This window comes from Oreochromis aureus, linkage group 3 (assembly GCF_013358895.1).
Source record: "Oreochromis aureus strain Israel breed Guangdong linkage group 3, ZZ_aureus, whole genome shotgun sequence".
Classification (NCBI taxonomy): domain Eukaryota; kingdom Metazoa; phylum Chordata; class Actinopteri; order Cichliformes; family Cichlidae; genus Oreochromis; species Oreochromis aureus.
In genome coordinates this window covers 16,752,303-16,771,366 of record NC_052944.1, presented here as the reverse complement: position 1 = coordinate 16,771,366, position 19,064 = coordinate 16,752,303, and the positions used below count along the sequence as shown (strand labels likewise).

Genomic DNA, 19,064 nt, shown 5'->3' with positions numbered 1-19,064 from the left:
GAGTCTGTTGCATGCAGGGGCAGCAGGTTGAGGGTCGCAGATGCCAACAGACTCAGTAAACTTATGTGCAAGGCCAGTAATGTCATGGGAATGGAGTTGGACTCTCTAAACGTGGTGTTGGAGAGGTGGATATTCTTTTAATTCTGTAATGGACCTTATTTTTGCTTAGTGGCCCTGGTTTCTGATAATAATTCAGAATCTTGTTATAAGTTCATGGTTAGAAATATGACAAAACCCCCCCCCAAAAAACATGCAACATGGAATCAGCCCACAAGAGCACCCGATGCGGCTCATTCTTCCACAGTCACCCGCCTCTCCCAACACATTACTTCTTCTCCAACATATGCAAAGCTGACTAATTTCCTTAAGCGATTCACACGCTTGCACACAATCAAAAACTGGTCAATGACTTTATGAGGAAAGGAATCGCAAGCTGGTATCATCTTGCAAACTGATTAGTTCAGTTTCCATCTGGTTTATAAACTTAAACCTGCTGCAGTGTGCCAAATCAGCTGCCTGGCATGGGGCCGACGCTGGGTGCGCACCACGGCTTCCTAGCTTGAATTCTTTCCCTCTCCTCGCCTCTATTTTGTGTCAGAGATTAAAAATAGCAAGTGGCCTTCTGCAGAATAAGCAGTTCATAGATTCTGGCTTTGACGCTGCGTTTGCCTGGAGAGGCCAGCTGTCACCTGCATGCAGGCAGAGTAGGCCTCGCCACTGATTCTCTATAGACACTAGGCTCTGGACTTTGGCTTTAAGACAAAACGGTTGTGTTTGCGCATCTACTTTATATCGCAGGAAAAATTCTGGTGTTTATAACTTTGTTTATGTTGAAGATAAACAATCACACTGAGCAAAATGTGCATGTGGTTGACGATGCTGATTTTAGAAAAGCATGCAGCAAATAAATTACTGACATACAAGCATCAACTTTGGACCCATAGCTAATGCCAGTATCAATATTTTTAGTTTAATTGATTTTTTTTCATATGTTTTCTCGCTTTTATCCAGAGAAACTGTGAAATTATCATTATAAATAATTGCTAAATGTTTCTTCATCACACTGTCTTTGAACACGTAAGGCTCTAAATAGAGAATCAAGTTAAGCACTTCAAATCTGTCACTCAGTAAAGGACTGAAGCTGCTCCATTTAGAATTAATGAGACACCAACCTTGTGAACACTTCGTTGGAACAAATTTCATTTTCTGGTCCAGAACATCACTATCAAGCAAACCTTAATGTGTGTGTGCGGAAGCTCAAACAGCTATTACACCAGGTTCACAAAGTCAGCCTCCGTCGGCTGAAGTTTTGATCAGATAAAATTTCTGCCTGGGTGGTTTCTAGCTTAAGAGCTGCTACAAATATCCAACTTTAAATCCCACAAGACCACTGGTTCGCAACCTTTCGGTTATATATCAAAAGCCCTGTCAGATAAGCTGAAGTACTCCTTTGACACAGCCCATCACGTTCCAAACATTTCAATTGATGGTAAGCCAGATGTTCTTTTTAAGTCTTAACAAAATAAGTGAATATTGTAGTAGTCATGTTCTCATACAGGAGCTGGTTGGGTCTACTTTGTGTTTGTGCTACTAACACTTGGTAGAAGCTGGATGTTCATCAATCACGGCACAAAAATTTACTTTTCACCACCTACTACTTTAATTCTTTAGAGCTAGAGGGCTTGGTATTATGTTTGCAGAAAGCCTGCATTTATGACTTTAAGTTAACTAGTTTAACTATTTTAGCTAACGGTTTGGATCTCTCTGTTTACCACCCACATAAAATAAACATTTTTCTTTCTTTTTAAAATAATAAGTTCTACTTTTGATGTGTGTGTGTCTGCAGGATATAAAGGACCAATAAAGATACAGTCATGTGGAAAAACCAAGTACACCCTTGCTACTTCCACTGGCATTGACAGGGAAATAGCAGCCAGGTGCTGCTAATGAAATGCACTTGAATAGCTGATCATCAGCAGGTGTGAGCACCTCTATAAAAGCAGAAGTTTGGGCAGTTTGCGGCTCTGGAGTAGTCTTGTGTTGACATAATGCCACCAACGTCCCAGCAAATTCAGTTGGAAGGCAAACCGGCAATTCTTAGAGAAGCTGCAAAAACCTAAGATCTACAACGCAGACTCTACGGGCCTCAGCTAGAAGGTTAAATGTTAAAGTTCAGAACAGTACAATTACAAAAAGCTGAAGAAGTATGGCTTATTTGTAAAAACTGCCTGGAGAAAGCTGCTTCTCTCTGAGAAGAGAATGGCAGCAGGGCTTAGGTTTGTAAAGTTGCATGTGAACAAACCACATGACTTCTGGAACAATTTCCTTTGGACAAATGAGACCAAAGTAGAGATTTCCATATTTCCATAATGCACTGCAACACATTCAGTGGAAACCAAACAGTATATCAGCACAAACACCTCATACCAACTTTCAAGCACGGTGGTGAAGGGACGATGATTTAGCGTTGTTTTGGAGCCACAGGACCTGGAGACCTTTGAGTCATTGAGTCAACCATGAACGCCGTATACCAAAATATTCTCAGTCAAATATGAGGCCATCTGTCTGAAAGCTAAAGCTTGGTCTGAATTTCTGCTGTGCTTGAAAGTCTACAACAGAATAAATGATGAGACTGTGAGACACTCATAAAAACATATAAAAAATGATCATGTAAAGTTATTACTGCTAAATGTGGCTCTAGAAGCTACTCAATTATGAGGTGTACGTATTTATAAGAGTGCACAGATTCCTATGAAAACTTTCTTTTTCACATGACTGAAAGTCTGTATTAGCTCAATCTGTGAAAAGAAAAGTGACAACCAATAATGCTGCAGGTTTATACATTTATAATTATAAATATCAGTGAGTTTCACATATAAGGCACATGTAGTGTAGTTCAAAAATCAACTGTTAAATATGGAAAAATAAAAATGGACTCATTAATAAGATTCACCCATAATGCTGAACAGACATCAAAAGATTCTCCAGTATTAAGATTAATAATTCACAATTATGTACGCATTCTTTACAAGTTTTGGTATGCCAATTTGAACTCCATCTAAGAGTGACAAAAATGCAGCATTCAGTTTATTAACATCCCTTAGGAAGGAGTAAGCAAACAAGTGGGATTATCTTATCGCAGGGGAAAGGAAGCAGGAAATATGGGGCATAGGAACGCATGTTGCCATATTTGTTATTTTCCTAGCTAAATTCTTCCTGCAGGGCATGAAGTTTGCAACTCCATCGATTTCAAGATTTTCTGTTCCTGTGCAGCAACAAGCTTGTCTGGATACAAAGTGCACTTCGAGCTTTGTCAGTGGTGGCTGAAAAAGTGCTTTCTCTCTCTTTTATTGACTAAAGCGGTGGAGAAGACAGCTCGTGAGCACTGGCTGTGTTGTGGGAATGCAACAGTGGATGATTAATGCAATCATCAATAACGACGACAAGGACGAGGATTTAAATAAGCTTCTCAGTTGGATCATGCCAAGTTGTCACTATGACAGGAGTCACTCTGTGCAGAGGGACACTGAACGTCCCACTCTCCTGTACTCGACACCTCTGCAGCCTGGCTCTCTGGAACTGATACAGAGGCTTCTTCATGTTCAGGTACATTATCGGACTCACTGTTCTGGGATTCACAGGGCTGCTGACCCACCTCCGAATGACTGACAGAAGCTTGTTTAATCGAAAGCCACTGAAGGTCTGATTCAGTGGGTGGGACATCCAGCGCCAGAGCTGCTTCCTCTCCTTCCTCCACCGTGGAACCCAGCTCTTCATCATCATCAACTCCTTCTATCTCATGCCCTGCCTCTTCCACAGGGCTCCGCCCCTCCTCCAGCTCTACGCCTGCATCTTCTGTAAGGGTCACCAGCTCCCCCCCCCTTCTGTCAATCCCATTCGTCTCCACCCTGTCAAGAGTCTCCAGGCTGCTGAGCAGTGCAGGTGCGTCTTCCCTGCTGACACCATCTGTGCCAAGGTCAGCGCCAGCGGTGTGGCACTCCCAAGATGATTCATGTGAACTTCTGTCGTCTAAAAGAACTGGGAAAAGGAAGATGAGATGACTGGTCATTTTAATCGCTCACTTGATCTGAAGCCGGAGCCAAAAAAGTTTTTAAAGAAAAAGAAAAAACGAAAACTTTCTAATGAGTAGCTAGAGACAATAATTATTGTCATAACTGATAACAGTAAAAAAAAGCCCCCAAAAAACACACACAAAAAACGATATAACAAAAATTGCATTAGATGAGTTTAAAATGCATGAAAAAAACGAAACAGCAGCCACAAATGAAAAAGCCCGTATTGATTCTCCTAGAAAAACTTTCGTCTTTCAGAGTTGGATCACCGTGTCAATGTAGAAACTTATTTCAATTACTTATGTGACTGAAGTGCTTCCATGGCAACAGGCTAAATATAGCAGCGGTGCCCCAGACAAGGGGACGCAAGACAAGTGTGACGCCCTGCATCTCAGCAATAGCAACAGCTTAGTTCTGCTTCTTCGCCAAAATATGCTCTCACTTTGGGGATTACTGACCCATATTTGTGGATGTGCAGGCAAAAAGGTTAAAGACTGCACACACAGAGTCCCCCCACCCCCACCCCTACCCCCATGCACACACAGACACGCAAAAACACGCAAGAAGAAAGCAACATTACTTGAAGTGGCATCCATATTTATAGTGCTCCCACCCTGATCCCCCCACCCTCTTTCAAAGAGAACATAGCAGAAGTTTCTGAATGTCAGTGGGCGAGAATTTGCCTCACATTTCCAAAATGCCATGGCATTTGGGCATCTTGCACCAATGAGGAGCAGGGAGAAGTGGAGGCGGGAAGGGAAAGGACTTGGGTTAAACACGGAAGGTAGAAAGGAGTGTTTAGCATGCAATGCCTAATTGCAGTGTTTACGCCATTAGCATTAGGAGTTCTTATCAATGACTGGAGAAGCCAGTCACTTGCAATTACACACTCACCTTTGGGTGGATGCACTCTGGGCTGCATGTTTGGCTGAGACGTGACACGTGTAGGACGGAGCTCTGGCTGAAGGTTCTCATTTAGTGTGATACTGTCTCTTGTCCCTGTAACATCAGCGCCAAGGAGAAAACGCTCCCAGTTACTCTCTGGTCCAAATGAGAACAACAAACAAGTGATATGTAGAGGGTTTTTTTGGAGGGTGGAGGAGTGTTGGATGGGATGGAGCACATGTACGATGGTGCATGCAAACACAGGCGCACGTATGCATTGCAGTGCTCACAGGAAGAGGCTCCAGCTCCCTCTCATCTGTCTTCATTAGTGATGGCTGCACGCCTCTTAGGCTGACACCATATGCTACTCAAAAGAGACTGTGCACTATAAACCAGACGTCACGAGTATACACACAAAACTATATGCACAGACACTCGGCTGGAAGTTAGCAGCCTCTGCCGTCGCACGAAGCCTGTGAACAGGCGAACCTCTGCGTGTGTCTCCGACCGTTCAAGTGTGCGACACGAAAACAAACAGGAGAACGAGAAAATGGATGACTGGAAGACACAATGCATGAGAATCATGAATGTTGAACGGACACCATATTGTTATGAAAACAGTCCATATTGTTATGGATGCTCAGTGTTTACACTGACATGGGAACAGCGAGTGAGGGAGAGGCTGTTAGAATTCGTCAGACCAGCTGGGTAAATCAAATCAAAAGGAGCAAAAACAAAAAAGTCATGTTGTCTAGAAAGTTCCTTTAATTATTTAACTGTGAGACTGTTTTTAGCCATTAATATGCTGTTAGGCTGTTAAACTGCATTCCTTTTGGTTACTTCAACAGGGCCACTACTAAGATATTTAAAAATAATAAACTCTCATAAAACAAAACCAAGATCAATTTTATGATTATTTTTGACTAAAAACAGCCCGATTAGCCAAATATCTGCTAAATAAAGCATGACAAATCAATACAATATTTCCACAAATCATTTGTGATTATTCTCTTGCAAACAGCAACAACCCAGTACAACACAGACTGACGATCTGTGGAGGCTTTTATATTTTCACCCAGATACACTTTGGAGCTTGATCTGGTCTATTTTTGGCAGTAATAACAACTGCTGTGGGAAAAAGACTTGACCCACGAGTCAGAAAACTGAGCCTGATGATGTTTTATAGCAAGTATTGTCAAATCTAATCCCACACGTAACATCAGATCCATATAAGGTGGTGCAGCAGCTGAGTCTAAGCAAACAGACCTACCCTGAGCCACTGTCATCATTCAAGGCCAAAGATATGCAGATATGAGCCATTTTGGGCAGACATAAAAGTGCCATTTGGGAAGATGCTAGAATGCTGATCAATATATCGACATCACATAGGTATGACTGGCCTGTAGTGTGTGAAACTGCATCTAAACTTGCAATTGCGTTATGACAGTTTAGATTTTTTTTTTTTAGGAGAACAGTCGAGGAAGACTTCACCAGACTGCCTTTTGAAGCCAGTAATAAAGCAATGCTGGTTACTGGATATGCAGACGAAGTCCCAGCCTGAGCACAGCAGCTGTGTCTCCATGAGGCGTGCAGAACTCAGAGATAGGAGGCACCAGTGGTTTGCTTTGAACCCTTACTGACAGCCGCCTGTATCACCATCTAACCACCTCTAAACCTCTTTGAAACACATATAACATACACGCAAATATATATGTGTGTTTATGCGCATAAAAAAGGACTATTCCATATTATGTGACACCAGATCATACTGGATATTAAAGACTATATCACAAACAGGAGAAGTGTACATAGCTGTCAGCTAGTCACAGGAGCTTACACTGTGCAGTGCTGTCTAGCTCGACAGTGACAGGAAATGCCTTCCTCTTAACTGGAAAAAGTCTGTCAGTTGACCAAAACAGGGTGCATTCTGTATCCACCTCTGTCTTTTCAATCTCTGATGCACTCTGACAGGTTTTCACTCGCAGTGTTACATTTCAGCTCACACTCATTCAGCACAGGAGGTGGGGGCGCTGAACTGGAGGACTGGGGTGGGGGGAGCTATCAATCACAACTTTATCTGACTCACCGCATCGATGTCACTGTTATTGTTTTTGGCTCTCTCTCATCCGTAGACAATGTAGTCACCTCTAGTGTTTTCCGGGACTCAGGTAGGCAGCCAAGGCCCTCCATCCTATCCCGTTTGCCTTTAATATCAATCAGCCCAACTTCATCTCGCATCAAGGCCACAGACGCTCACATCTCTCTCTATATCTCTGTCTCCCTAACTGTGGTGGACAGCGTGGTCGTCAGGCACTCTGGGCCCTCGTCTACAAATTCCCTAATAACGGCACATTCCCCTAAATGTGTTTGTAATGTGGGCAATCATTTTCAGTAATGGATGCTTGTCAGTTTTATGGCGGAGAGAATGACGGTCTCATGACAGGGCACCTCCATCCAGCCGCAGCCCCTCCACTGTTCAGTCTGCTTCATAGACGGCACAACATCTCCCTCCAGTGGAGATAAAGGGGAACTGCTTTCTAAGTGAGCTTGTTTCTGGCCTCAAATGTTTTTCGATTACGTTTGGTAAATAGTTTGATATTTTTGGATTGGTTTTGCTCCTCTGAGAGTGGGACGTCTTTACAGGACAGGAAAAGTCACCAGCTGTGTCTTTGAGGAAAATCTGACAAGCCGATACCGTATTTTTTATACTTCAATTTTAAATACAAATATATGATCAAGGGTTAAAAAGTGGTGCAAAAATTCACTTTCTGATAAAATAATAACAATTTTGACTTTACACCCTCATATACCAAAACTCTGTTTTAATTTGGCATGTAAATATCTATGTAGCTAATTTTCTATGTTACAAACTGTCTACAACAAGGCTCTCATCTGTAATATGAGAGCCTCAAATCCTTCTACTACTACTACTCAACAGTACTGTGTTGCCCTTAAAAGAAGCCCAACTGCATCATTCAAAGAAAGCGCTTTTTTCTTTTTGGTTTCTCTTCTGAGTAAAATTTAAGACAGGCCCACTGGACCAAGAGCATCAGTGTGTGGCACTCTGTCGGCCTGATTCAGTCAGCGGTATCATGAACAGACACATGAGCTGGTGGTCAATGGAGTCAAAACATTGTAAACGGTGGGCATGAGGTGACATGTTTTCTGGGCGTCTGCCCAGATTTGTCCTGGCATGACATAGTGGAGGGCATGGATGAGCTAAGTGGGGCAGAAGGAATACATACTCCCAATTCCCACGGATACGTGGTAGGTCAAGCCTGAGACGCAGCCAGAGAGGAGAGAAAGGCACAGTGTTATGAACAGAAAAGCTCATTAATGAAAAAGACAGGAGAGGAAATGAATTTAAACCAGCAGGCCAGCTAGAACGATCCCAGCAAAGATGTCCGGGTCACACGTTTGACTTAGAAAGATGTGTGACAACAGACAACCTTTAAATGCATCAGATGGACAACACTGAGACAATTATTACATTATTTTAACTTAAATTGAAAATCATATTTATTATATGGATACACTCCAATACTGTATCCATTTTGTTTTAATCAAAATAACTTTAAAGTCATCGTTATATTATCTTTTTCTTGTTTTTAATGGAATATCTATGTAGGAATATCAAATATTGCTCCTGTGTTTCATCGTATTACTGTAGTATGATAGTAGCAGAACATTATTAAAAGCTGTTTTAGCTGATTAAAGCATCCATAAGTTTAAGTAGTCGAGTGTCTGGAGCTTCAGTCTGTGTGGATTTAAACAGACAGAAAAAACAAGTCAACTTTCCAGTTTTTCAGTTTTCTTGTTCTTAGACGTGAAAGATATTCCATGAGGAAAAATACAAAAAAAAATTAAATAAAAATGAAGTACAACAGTGTGCACTTCCCTTCAAAGAACAGAGCAAACTGGCTCTAACCAGAGCAGAAAGAGAAGTGGGAGGCCCACTGCACAGCTGAGCAAGAAGACATCAGAGTCTCGAGTTTGAGAAACAGACGCCTCGCAGGTCCTCAGCTGGCAGCTTCATTAAATGTTACAAGCATAACACCAGTGTCATTGTCAAGAGTGAAAAGGCGATGCCGGGATGCTGGCCTTCAAGGCAGAGCAGAGCAAAGACAAAGCTATCTGACACCAGCCAACGTCTGATCTTTTGCTTATCTTAATGTTTTATTGGCTACACACACACACATTTATGTTTTCTAATGATGTGGGAAAGATTACATGTTCTCAGCGGTAGTCTCCAAACGATACATTAATATGGACAGGTCATTTTACAGGTGGTTACAAACGGAGATGAGACTGATTCATTAGTTTTACTGATCATAAGTGATCACCTTTCCAACAGCACATAAGTGTCTCAAAATAAAGACTGTCAAACTGCTTTTAGTTTTTAATGGATTAATAAAAGGTTTGATGGTGGAAAAGCTTAGATGTTCAAAGACCCACCTGGAAGACTCCATAATCCTGAAACCTCCAAGGTCTTCAGCTTCCTTTCCAAATCTGCAACTCTATTTCCCAAGATCCTGCAGGCCAGGTGAGAAGAAGGGTCAGTGTGTGTGTGTGTGTGTGTGCGCACACTTATGTCATAATCCAGTGTTTGCTTTATAGGAGGAGAATTCTTGTAACAGCTAGACAAACAATGTAAGTGTGTTAGGGGGTTAAAGGTAAAATGTTACCATTGTGATGCCATCAGCAGCAAAGCAGGAACTCTTAATACCTGTTGCTGTGTCTCTGGTGCTGGATGACCAAATTCTTTTCATGGATCGTCTCCAGCAGAGCAGTGGCGAGAGACTTGAGGTCGGCGATGGACTGAGGCGTGGCTGGTAGACTGCAGCCCTGCTCTTCCAGAAGCATCTCTTGAACTAAAAAGGAGAGGGAAAGGGGGAAAAAAATCAGGATGGGAAGAGAAAGGGACAGAGAGCCAAAAATGGAGGGAGGAATAATGCCAATAATCCCCCAATAAAACTTACACAAAAGTTAAAAATAGGTAACATAGAAAGCAGGCTGATATAACAAGAGACAGGAAACACAGCATGATAAGAGTAAGACAGAGATGGAGAGTTAGAAACAGCTGTCTTCTAGGTGACACTCTCCTAACTTTAACTCCAGAGCCCACTGTGCTGCTTCTGCCAGCAACTGTCAGTCATCATGGCAGGCTCATTTCCCTGCCAGTGGTGCTCTTTACCACTCAGAATACAATTAGTAACCCAGCTGGTGTCCGGCAGTGGCTCGGAGGATCGGCAAAAAAAGAAGTTATTAAATAATCCATTGAGACACGGGTAGAAACAAAGGAAGTGGTTGTTATACTGAAGACAAGCCATCAGTTGTAGAGTTTATCTGATCTGAGAACATTCGCATTAGTGCCTTTCTGCAGTTTCCAGATCAGCTAATACTACATCTATTTATGTCTGAGTTTAAAGAACTCAAAGTGAGCTGAACAGGTTGTGTTTTCACCTTGTTTGGCTGAGAGGACTCCAGTAAGAGGACTGTTATTTGATTTCCCATATGTGCTGGAGTTTTTCCTCCTCTCCAGGGCTGTCTGCAGGGACAGAAAAACAAGAGAATAAAGCTCACCCTGCTGATTCACATGAACATTTTAGTAAAAAGCCACTTCCTTTCCATTAAGAACGTTCACAAAACCATACACATGTAAAGAAATTACATGCACCGAGTCACGTCTGTGTCACATTTTAACAGCAGCATTCGATCTGTACCTTGTACTTCATGATGTTTGACTTCAGCAGGTTCACCTCCTCTTGCAGTTGGTTTAAACGGTCATGTAAATACCTACAGGAACAATGATTACAATGACACCCAGCAAAGTCAAAACACAGATGACAGACAGAGGAGTCCCACATGACATGTATAATCGCTGTGCACTGTGAGCAGGAGGCAGTGTCAAAAAGATGTGGAGCATTTGGTAACATGAATGACTCTTGTTTATGTTTGTCTTGCTGTTGGTCATTTAGCTTACCCTCTGCCATGTAGAACACAGAAGTCACAACTACAAAAAAAAATGTATTCATATGGAAATGAAACCAAGCATTCTCTTCATCCATGCTTTTTTGATCTTTCGTTAACTAATGTACACCCGGATTAAACATGACTACCACATAAGACGTGGGTAAAAAAACTGAAGCGCATGTACAGTAAGGAAGAACATGTCCAGTACTGCTTAGTTAAGCAACGAGAAATGGCCATCTAAATAATGAGAGAAACAAGATTATATTATTTCAAGAAAAGGAGGTCAGTCAGTTAGGTCAGTTTCCCCAAGTGCCATCTCAAAAACTATCAACTGTCTTTCATGACAATTGCCTCAAGACAGGAAGACCAAGAGAGAAGTTTATTAGGATTACAGCCTCAGAAGTCAATCATTGGCACTTCAGATTAGAGCCCTCAAGTTTCACAGGACCAAACACATCTCAGCAGGAGCTGTTTGGAGGACACTGTGCAAATCACACCTTCATCATCTAAGAAACAAGAAATGGACATGCACGTGTCTCTCATTGTTAGTTATGGCGAAGATGGTGTGATCCTGTGAGGACCTCTGCTAGTGACACTGATGATGATTTACTCAGAATTCATCCTGCAGGAATATCTGAGTTCCCCTATTATTGCACAATAGGGGAACATTGACGCCCCCATCTCAAAAAAAGGATGGTGTTCAGAATCAGGAACACCTGGCATGCACGGACATCCTAACCTAACCACTGTTGAAAAGGATTTTGGATGAGATGCACCACAGAGTAAGGAAGAACAGCCAGGAGGTGCTCAGCGTGTGAGAACTCCTTCAAGACTGCTGAAAAAGGTGATGATGAAAGGCAGCTGAGAAAATGCCAGGAGTTTATAAAGTTAATACTGAAGTCAAAGATGTCTACTTTCAAGATTTAACATACCTTTTAGCTGGTTTACACTAATTACGCTTTTTAGGTAAATTCAAAGTTTGGTATGTTTTAGAAGATAGTACTGAGACTGAAAAATGTATTTTAAAAAGTGTCAAATGATGACACTTCTGTCTGGCACATCTCTAACTCACTTGTTTTCCATGCACAGGGCGTCCACATCAATGATGCGAGCCTCATGGTTCCCCAAAATATGATTCAGCTCCACATTTAGTCGCTCCGCCTTCTCTCTGAACACAGTGCGTTCTGCCTTCACGTCCTGGAGCTCGTCTGTCAGTGCTTTCATGTTGTTCTCCATCTCCTCCATCTAGAGAAAGCCATACAGGCAGAATTGTTTGCGAGGGAAGCCACGGAAACGTTCACGTGATGGATATTTCAAAGCTTTTGCTCATTAAAGTAGAGTTTGCTGAGGCTGCATACACTGTTTTTAGCATTCAGCAACTCAGGAGCTCCCCTGCTGTTTTAAAGTGAGCAGCTTCCACTCTAGTAGATAACAGCTAAGTGGCTCCACTGCGGGTTTCAAAGAGGAGGAAGTATTGTTTATCAGTCTAATACATTTACTGTGTTTAATGTGCAGAGAGGATTTTGCCAATAATAAAATGTTCTACTCTCAAATTAAATTCAAAGCGCATGGACAGTAATGCGCCGAGTGTATTTCCAAACAAAAAGTGTGATTCACTATGGAAAGTTTTAAACAAACTGAATGAATTACTGAGCTTACGTCTACTGAAGAAATCTATAATAAATGTCTGTCATGAGACCCTGACTAGAAACGAACAGTTCCAGAAACGTCAGGGTTCTTTAGAAACTTAATAATTAGATAAATCAGTCTTATTAATATTTAGTTAAAAATGATACAAGTCACTACATTGTTCTCTACATAAACTGTAGGACAACTTAACGTTTGAATGAGTGTAATGAACACTTGACCTTTGACTCCTGACCTTGAGCCAAGGTCATGGAGTTTCAAACTCGTCTGAGATTTTTAGTAGATACACCGATGGCATAGATTTAAAATTCCTACATTGCTTCATCCTCGAGTTATCAAATTCAATAACTACATCGACCGCCCGCCCATCAGGGTTACGACAATACCCAATCAACCAAGACTATGAAAAGCAGAAAAGAACACTCTAGAGCCTCTAAAGTAGTTACAATCTGCACCAGTTACTGGTTTTCAATAGAAATCGTCACTACTGAATCACTTACTACTGGACTCCATTGCCATTGACACTCACCCTGTTCATCCTACATCCATTTACCTAATGACACACACATTTTCAAACCCTGAATGGACAAAAGATTCAAACCTAGATCATTGTTGTGAAGTGACAGGGATAACTAGAGCTGTGCCATATCATGCCATCTGCAAAAAGACCGGCATAAAGTTTCATGTGATAAAAAAACATTACATAAGACCAAGTATATGTTGGAGCGATTTAGTACCTAAAAAGGGAGCTACTTCAATAACCTCCAACTAAGCACAAGGCGGTTTAAGATATGCAACAAAAAAGTTCCTGCTAAATGTGGAAACTACAAACATGTTTCACTATTCCATCAATCGTCAGTGTCACTGGAGCACTCCCTATGACAGGAAAAGTGAACAGTGGATGGAAATTACTGATGGAGTTATATGTCAGAAAACAGGACTTTAAGCATCTGGTTAAACAGCTCAAGCCAAGATACACCATCCCACATAGAAAATGCTTTTATTTGTATTATTTGACAGTACTATGCAACTGCTAATGTGTTACAAAGCTATCTTTGGACTTTAATTTAAGTCCTAAGTAGTGATTTAGACTTTTTTTTTTAAAACACCCTTTCTTTTGGGTTAAACTTGTACATGACATGTCACTGGACTGAGTTCCCTTCTTTTCCTTAATCCTTGGACATGTAGCAACATCCTAATGAATATTCCACAAAACAAGAAATGGACCTGAAAATGCAGGATTAATTGCCAACCGTATCAAAGTGTTTTGAGGTAAGAAATACATCCACCTGTAGCCCTGCTCTCTCAAGCTTGCAAACCAGATCCTCACGTTCATGGGCGGGGAAGTGACGCACCCCGACCTCTTCATCCCCCAGCCTCTGTCGAGTAATGGTCATCCTCAGGAGCTGCAGAAAAGAGAATTTCAACGTTTTGCTTCTCTTAAATAGTTGCTTCATTGTAATAGTTAATCTCCATGTACCGAGTACCCCCAGTTGCTTCACCTTGTTATCCCCCTGGGCCTCTGCAAGCCTCTGAGTGAGCTCCTTCACCTCCTCGGCAAGCTGTTTTGCTCGTTCCCTTGAGTCCCTCAGCAGCTGAGCCAGGTTCACCTACAGAGCAGGAGGAGGAGAAGAGTGAATGCACAACAGCTTGTGCCAGACCAGACAAGGTTCAAATACCCCAGGAAAACACATTTAATCAGCATCAAACATTTTCCTTCTTCAACTCAAGAAAAAAAAAAAAATGCCTATCTTAACATCCACAAAATTTCAGAGATAAAAACAAAGCCAGTCCACAATCCTGTTCTAATGAAAGAGACAATTATTTAGCGCCATCTAGTGTACACATTAGTATTTTCCTTTTTCATTTCATGGGTGTTTTGTTACTATTTCATTGTATTTTATAGTGCTATTCAGCCAGAAACTGTTCAGTGTCAAAGTGTCCCTGAAAGCACAATAAGACAGAGTCACGCGGGGCACTATGTTACAAAGCAAGTTCAGCAGAACATCTTTCTGTTATCTGGATTCACTTAACCTAACACTGGCAGTCAGGATAAGCAGTCACACAAAGCTGGCTATCATGGCGCTAAATTAATCCAAGGTTTCCCCTGCGTGTTCACATGAAAGGGTTGGCATTGGCAACATCTAGAAAAAGCAATTATCGATAGGTTTACTGGCATCAGAGTAGGTCATCTTACATAGGAAAATAAAACTATACTGTAGGAAAAATATGAAGAGGTTAAAAAAACATAATACAGACTAAAACCAACACAAGTGCCTCAGATAACACAGTAGCATGACAGGAAAAGCATTGTACAGCAGTTTAGTGTTAAAGTGCTGAATGAATGTGTGAGCACTTTCAGAGTTTTGGGCACTAAGACGGGAAAAGGCCTACTATATTAATAAAGTTTAGGCTATCTGAAGATGCAAACTCTCTATATTAACAAACTTGTCAATATCACGACTCTATCATTAAGTTTAAAGGGCAGTTTCACTTTTTATTTTCTCAGCTACAGATCTAGTGGTGGTGGTGGAAGTCAAGCTAACAGAAAACAAATCATGGAACAAAGATGCATCTAAAAATCTAGATTTATCACTGATGTCGATCAAGGAAAGACAAAGACTTCGGATGCCATTAAAAAAAACTTTAGACGCTCCTATTCTGTCCTTCTGTCCCGTGCACAGAGGTCCCATGGATAGTGCCACTATTTTCCAGAAAACTGAGTGGTCAGTAGGTGAGGATTTCATGCCTGCTGATCTCTAGTCTAGGAAAAATCCTGCTCCATAGCAGGTTAGGTTCACAGCATATGTTACCATGGTGATGTACACTGATAAGGAGTGAGCCACCTTTGCAGTACAGAAAAGTCAGGTTTAACCAGGAAGTTACCTGGAAAAGACAAAATCCTGCTTCATAGTGCAGGCCTCAGGACTTGTAGAAGACACACCCACCCTAGAACAACAATAGTCTGGGATTCTCACCTACCTAAGTACATTCAATAAGGAGAGAGAGAGGAGTCTGATTAACCTACACCCTGATATTTATCCTGCAGCACAAAAGAAATTATGCCAGCACGAAGAATTTCAAATAAACAACCAAGCTGTGAATTAAACATAAGCGTTGGATTAACTGTTTATGAATGACACACATTTTTTAATAGACATTGCCTCATTTAACTGTACCTATTAGCATATGTATTAATAAAATTAAAACTTACTTGATTGCGTTTTTCAGGTGGCAAAGAGGGGTCACCATCCTGAAACATGAAAAAAAGACTTCTATCATCAGCTGCAATAATACAGCAAATACTATAAATTGTAGCAGCGTGAAAATGGAAAAACAATATCTACGTTTAGCTGCTGCCAAAAAATTTAAAATATTTTCTTTTTTTGGGGTGGGCTTGAATAGAGAAACTCTATCCCAATTACACAAAAAAATGGATATTCCTTCAAGAAATCTAGAAAATACATAAAGACAAAATCAGATCAGGATCTGCAACATTAAGCAAAGTAATGATCCTGTTAACATGACAAAAAATACCACGAGCTTGAAAATGAATTTCAACATCTTGGAGCGGACTGTCGATTAATTTTGCTCACGGCTGTAAAATACTTCATGCTAAAGGGTGGTCACAAAAAAGTACCACCTTAAAGGCTGAACCACTCACAATGAGTTCCCTGTACTTCTTCTTGAGTCCCTGGTGGCGTTCTCTCAGCTGGTTGGCCATCAGCTTGTACTGGTCTCTTTCCTGCTGACAGGTGTCCAGCTCTTTGGACAGGATGAGGAGGGCTTCTTTCTTACTCTCCAACTTCCGCTTACACACCAAGAACTTAAGCAAACAATGCACGAGAGCCATGGTGTTATGAGATATATTACAGTTGACAGAATTAGCATTCATGTTGATCTCAGGGACCACAGCTGGACATGTAACATCTGTATCAAGCTTGTTCTTGGTTTTATCATGTATCTTTATGTTTATCTTATTCTGTGATGGAAACGGTTACATTAATTGTGCAAACAAAACCAACCCTAACCTGTTTCCCACAGGTGGACAAACACACTGGAGTGAAGTGTTTGACGTACAGATAAGGCCCACAATAATGAACAGTGGAGACCGATAGCAGTCAGACCAGCTTATAACCAAATAGCAGCTCCTATCATGCAGCACGGTGTGCTGTAGTAGTTTTGTTAAGTTCAGTGTATGCCATGTCTTTCAGTTACAGTAAAATAAATCAAAACAAACAAACATAAAAAATGTTTTTTTCATTACTGCGTTAAATGCTAATTATTTTACTTATTTCTATGGTCTATCAAATGTTATAAAGGTGTAAGTTATTCGATATTTGCGGCATATAATGCTAAATAAATTAGCCTACAAGCTTAAATTACTGCGTTAGCGCCAAAATACATACACGCTTACATTCATATATACACATAGCTTACTCGGTAATACTATTAACAGGTTAAATGCGAGCCCACAGGTGGGTCTACCCTATCTGTACACAGTAGCATCATCATCATATGGGGGTGGGTTAGTGTATTTGCACCAACACAGTCGTATGCTATCAGCTTAACGGAATAGCTAGCAGACGCCATAAATGAAGAGCCCACCGGTGTCAAAAAACGTTGAGCTCGTGCGTCTATTAATGAACGCCCAGGTGTATGAAAGCTAAGAGACCGAGGCTCGTTTCCATATGGACACCGGGAAACATCTATAAAACCGATCCGTGTCTGCAGCTGTTTACGGTCTCTCCCCCTCACTTACCTCGCTGACTAGCCCCTGCCAGTCACTCTCACTCCTCTTGGAAGACTGCATTATTCGTAATATTTTACAAAAATGTCACGACACACCAGCCCCCCTCTCCTCATCCGTTTGTTTATCCTGCAACGTCACTTTTTTAGCCTCCGCTGTCAAGTTACGCAGAAAGAGAAAACATGGAAACGACTTCCGGTACGTCTGTGAAAATAATATTATATTTGAAGAAATTCAGTTTTGGACAATTTTATACAATGAAGTTTTAAACGATTTTATAAGAACGATTCGAGTTATATATGAAGAGATTTGAGATAAATAGTGGGGAATCAGTGAAGCTGACAATAACAAAGCGGAAATGGGTTCCTTCATAATAAAAGCAGAAAGTCCGCCACTAAAAAAAATTCAGTTTCAGCACTTTTTGGAGAGCAAAACGCTTAAATAATACAAATTATATAGGGAAAATGCACTGTTTTCTTTATGTCTAGAGACCCTGTTAAGTTTGTAAACAGTGATGGCCTGGGCACTATAAGGTCTATAGTGATCATTTCCAGGGGAGGACACGTAATGTGTATAATTTGTAACAAGGGCGTAGATTTGGTTTTGGCATTGGTGGGGACGGATGATTCAACCACTGAACTCTGCCCTGTTTCTGTTCTTTTTCCTTTTTGTCTTTGCTTCTTGATAAAAAAAAGAGGAGAAATATACTTGCCTACATATGCTATTCTGCATGCTTTTAAACCATTTAAAATTACAATTCATAGTTTTATATGTGAATTATATAATGTTAAATTACTATTAAACAAATGACTAAGTATTTTAGGCTTTAGTTTACTTCAGCCATATTCCATATAACTCAGGTATCATACAAAAATAAAAATAGTTTCAAATACAGTCATGACAATAAAAGAATATGACTTTAACAACATTAGTTCAGTTATAGTACACCAACATCTGTTATACTTTGGCACTAAGACGACTAAGGGAACACTGAATGACCTGCTGGTTTTTGTCCATAAAACTACTCATCTAAGATTAGCACAAAGTAAAAGATCTCTCAGCAAAATTATGTAACATTTTAGGCACACTATTGCCCCTATCAAATCAGTGAGCTGGGATTTTTTATTCTAAACATGAACTACTGTTACAGCAACAGACATGGACTACTGGTGTCCCACACAACAACTCAATGTCCACTATGTGAAGGAGCCAAACACATGCCTTCTCCTCTCGTTAACTGAGATAAACTGCTGGCATATTTGTTTTCCATCTATACTGTCCAGTCTCTCCTGGTGGACATGGCATACAGCAACATTGTTTATTGTGACTTTTGTTGCCATGATGCCAGGTCTCTCTTGGAAATGAGATTTTAAATCTCAATGAGATTTTTACCTGAATAAATAAAGGACTAATAATAAATCCCATTTGAGTCATTGTTAACCTTAGCCATCTTTTTAGTCTTCTGAGAGCACTGAAGCTTCTTTCAGCCTCAGTACATGCGTTTTATCCTCAGATTAAAATTATTATTATGTGCTTGATATGCCTCACCTTTGGCCCTGGCTCTTCCCCTCTGACTGCACCAGGACATTCCCACCTGATAAAATAACACATTGATTTGTGCCATATAAAAAGTGAGACATGTCAATTCAGATTCTTTGTCAAATATACACTAACGAATCAATTTATATCAGCAGCCTAACAATTGTCATGATAATAAATACTAGTTAATCTATAGC

General features: G+C 40.8%; 1 protein-coding gene across 1 annotated transcript; it reads right to left on the bottom strand.

Annotated features, from left to right (window-relative positions):
- Positions 1-2,427: 2,427 nt before the first annotated feature.
- ccdc149a (coiled-coil domain containing 149a) lies at positions 2,428-17,489 on the bottom strand. Its single transcript, XM_031756369.2, has 12 exons — positions 17,341-17,489; positions 16,243-16,404; positions 15,793-15,831; positions 14,081-14,188; positions 13,868-13,984; positions 12,004-12,176; positions 10,682-10,754; positions 10,422-10,506; positions 9,685-9,829; positions 9,414-9,490; positions 4,968-5,072; positions 2,428-4,038 (listed from the first exon to the last, which is right to left on the bottom strand). The coding sequence occupies exons 1-12, from the start codon at positions 17,389-17,391 to the stop codon at positions 3,479-3,481; spliced, it is 1,695 nt and encodes a 564-aa protein (XP_031612229.1). The 5' UTR covers positions 17,392-17,489; the 3' UTR covers positions 2,428-3,478.
- Between the last annotated feature and the right edge of the window lie 1,575 nt (positions 17,490-19,064).

Excerpts from the sequence above, each read along its gene's own strand:
- ccdc149a (XM_031756369.2), bottom strand. The coding sequence starts at position 17,391 with ATGCAGTCTTCCAAGAGGAGTGAGAGTGACTGGCAGGGGCTAGTCAGC. Across the intron at positions 10,507-10,681 it reads CAAACATCATGAAGTACAAG|ACAGCCCTGGAGAGGAGGAA; the intron begins GTACAGATCGAA and ends CTGTCCCTGCAG. Across the intron at positions 9,830-10,421 it reads AGTCCTCTCAGCCAAACAAG|TTCAAGAGATGCTTCTGGAA; the intron begins GTGAAAACACAA and ends TCTCCTTTTTAG.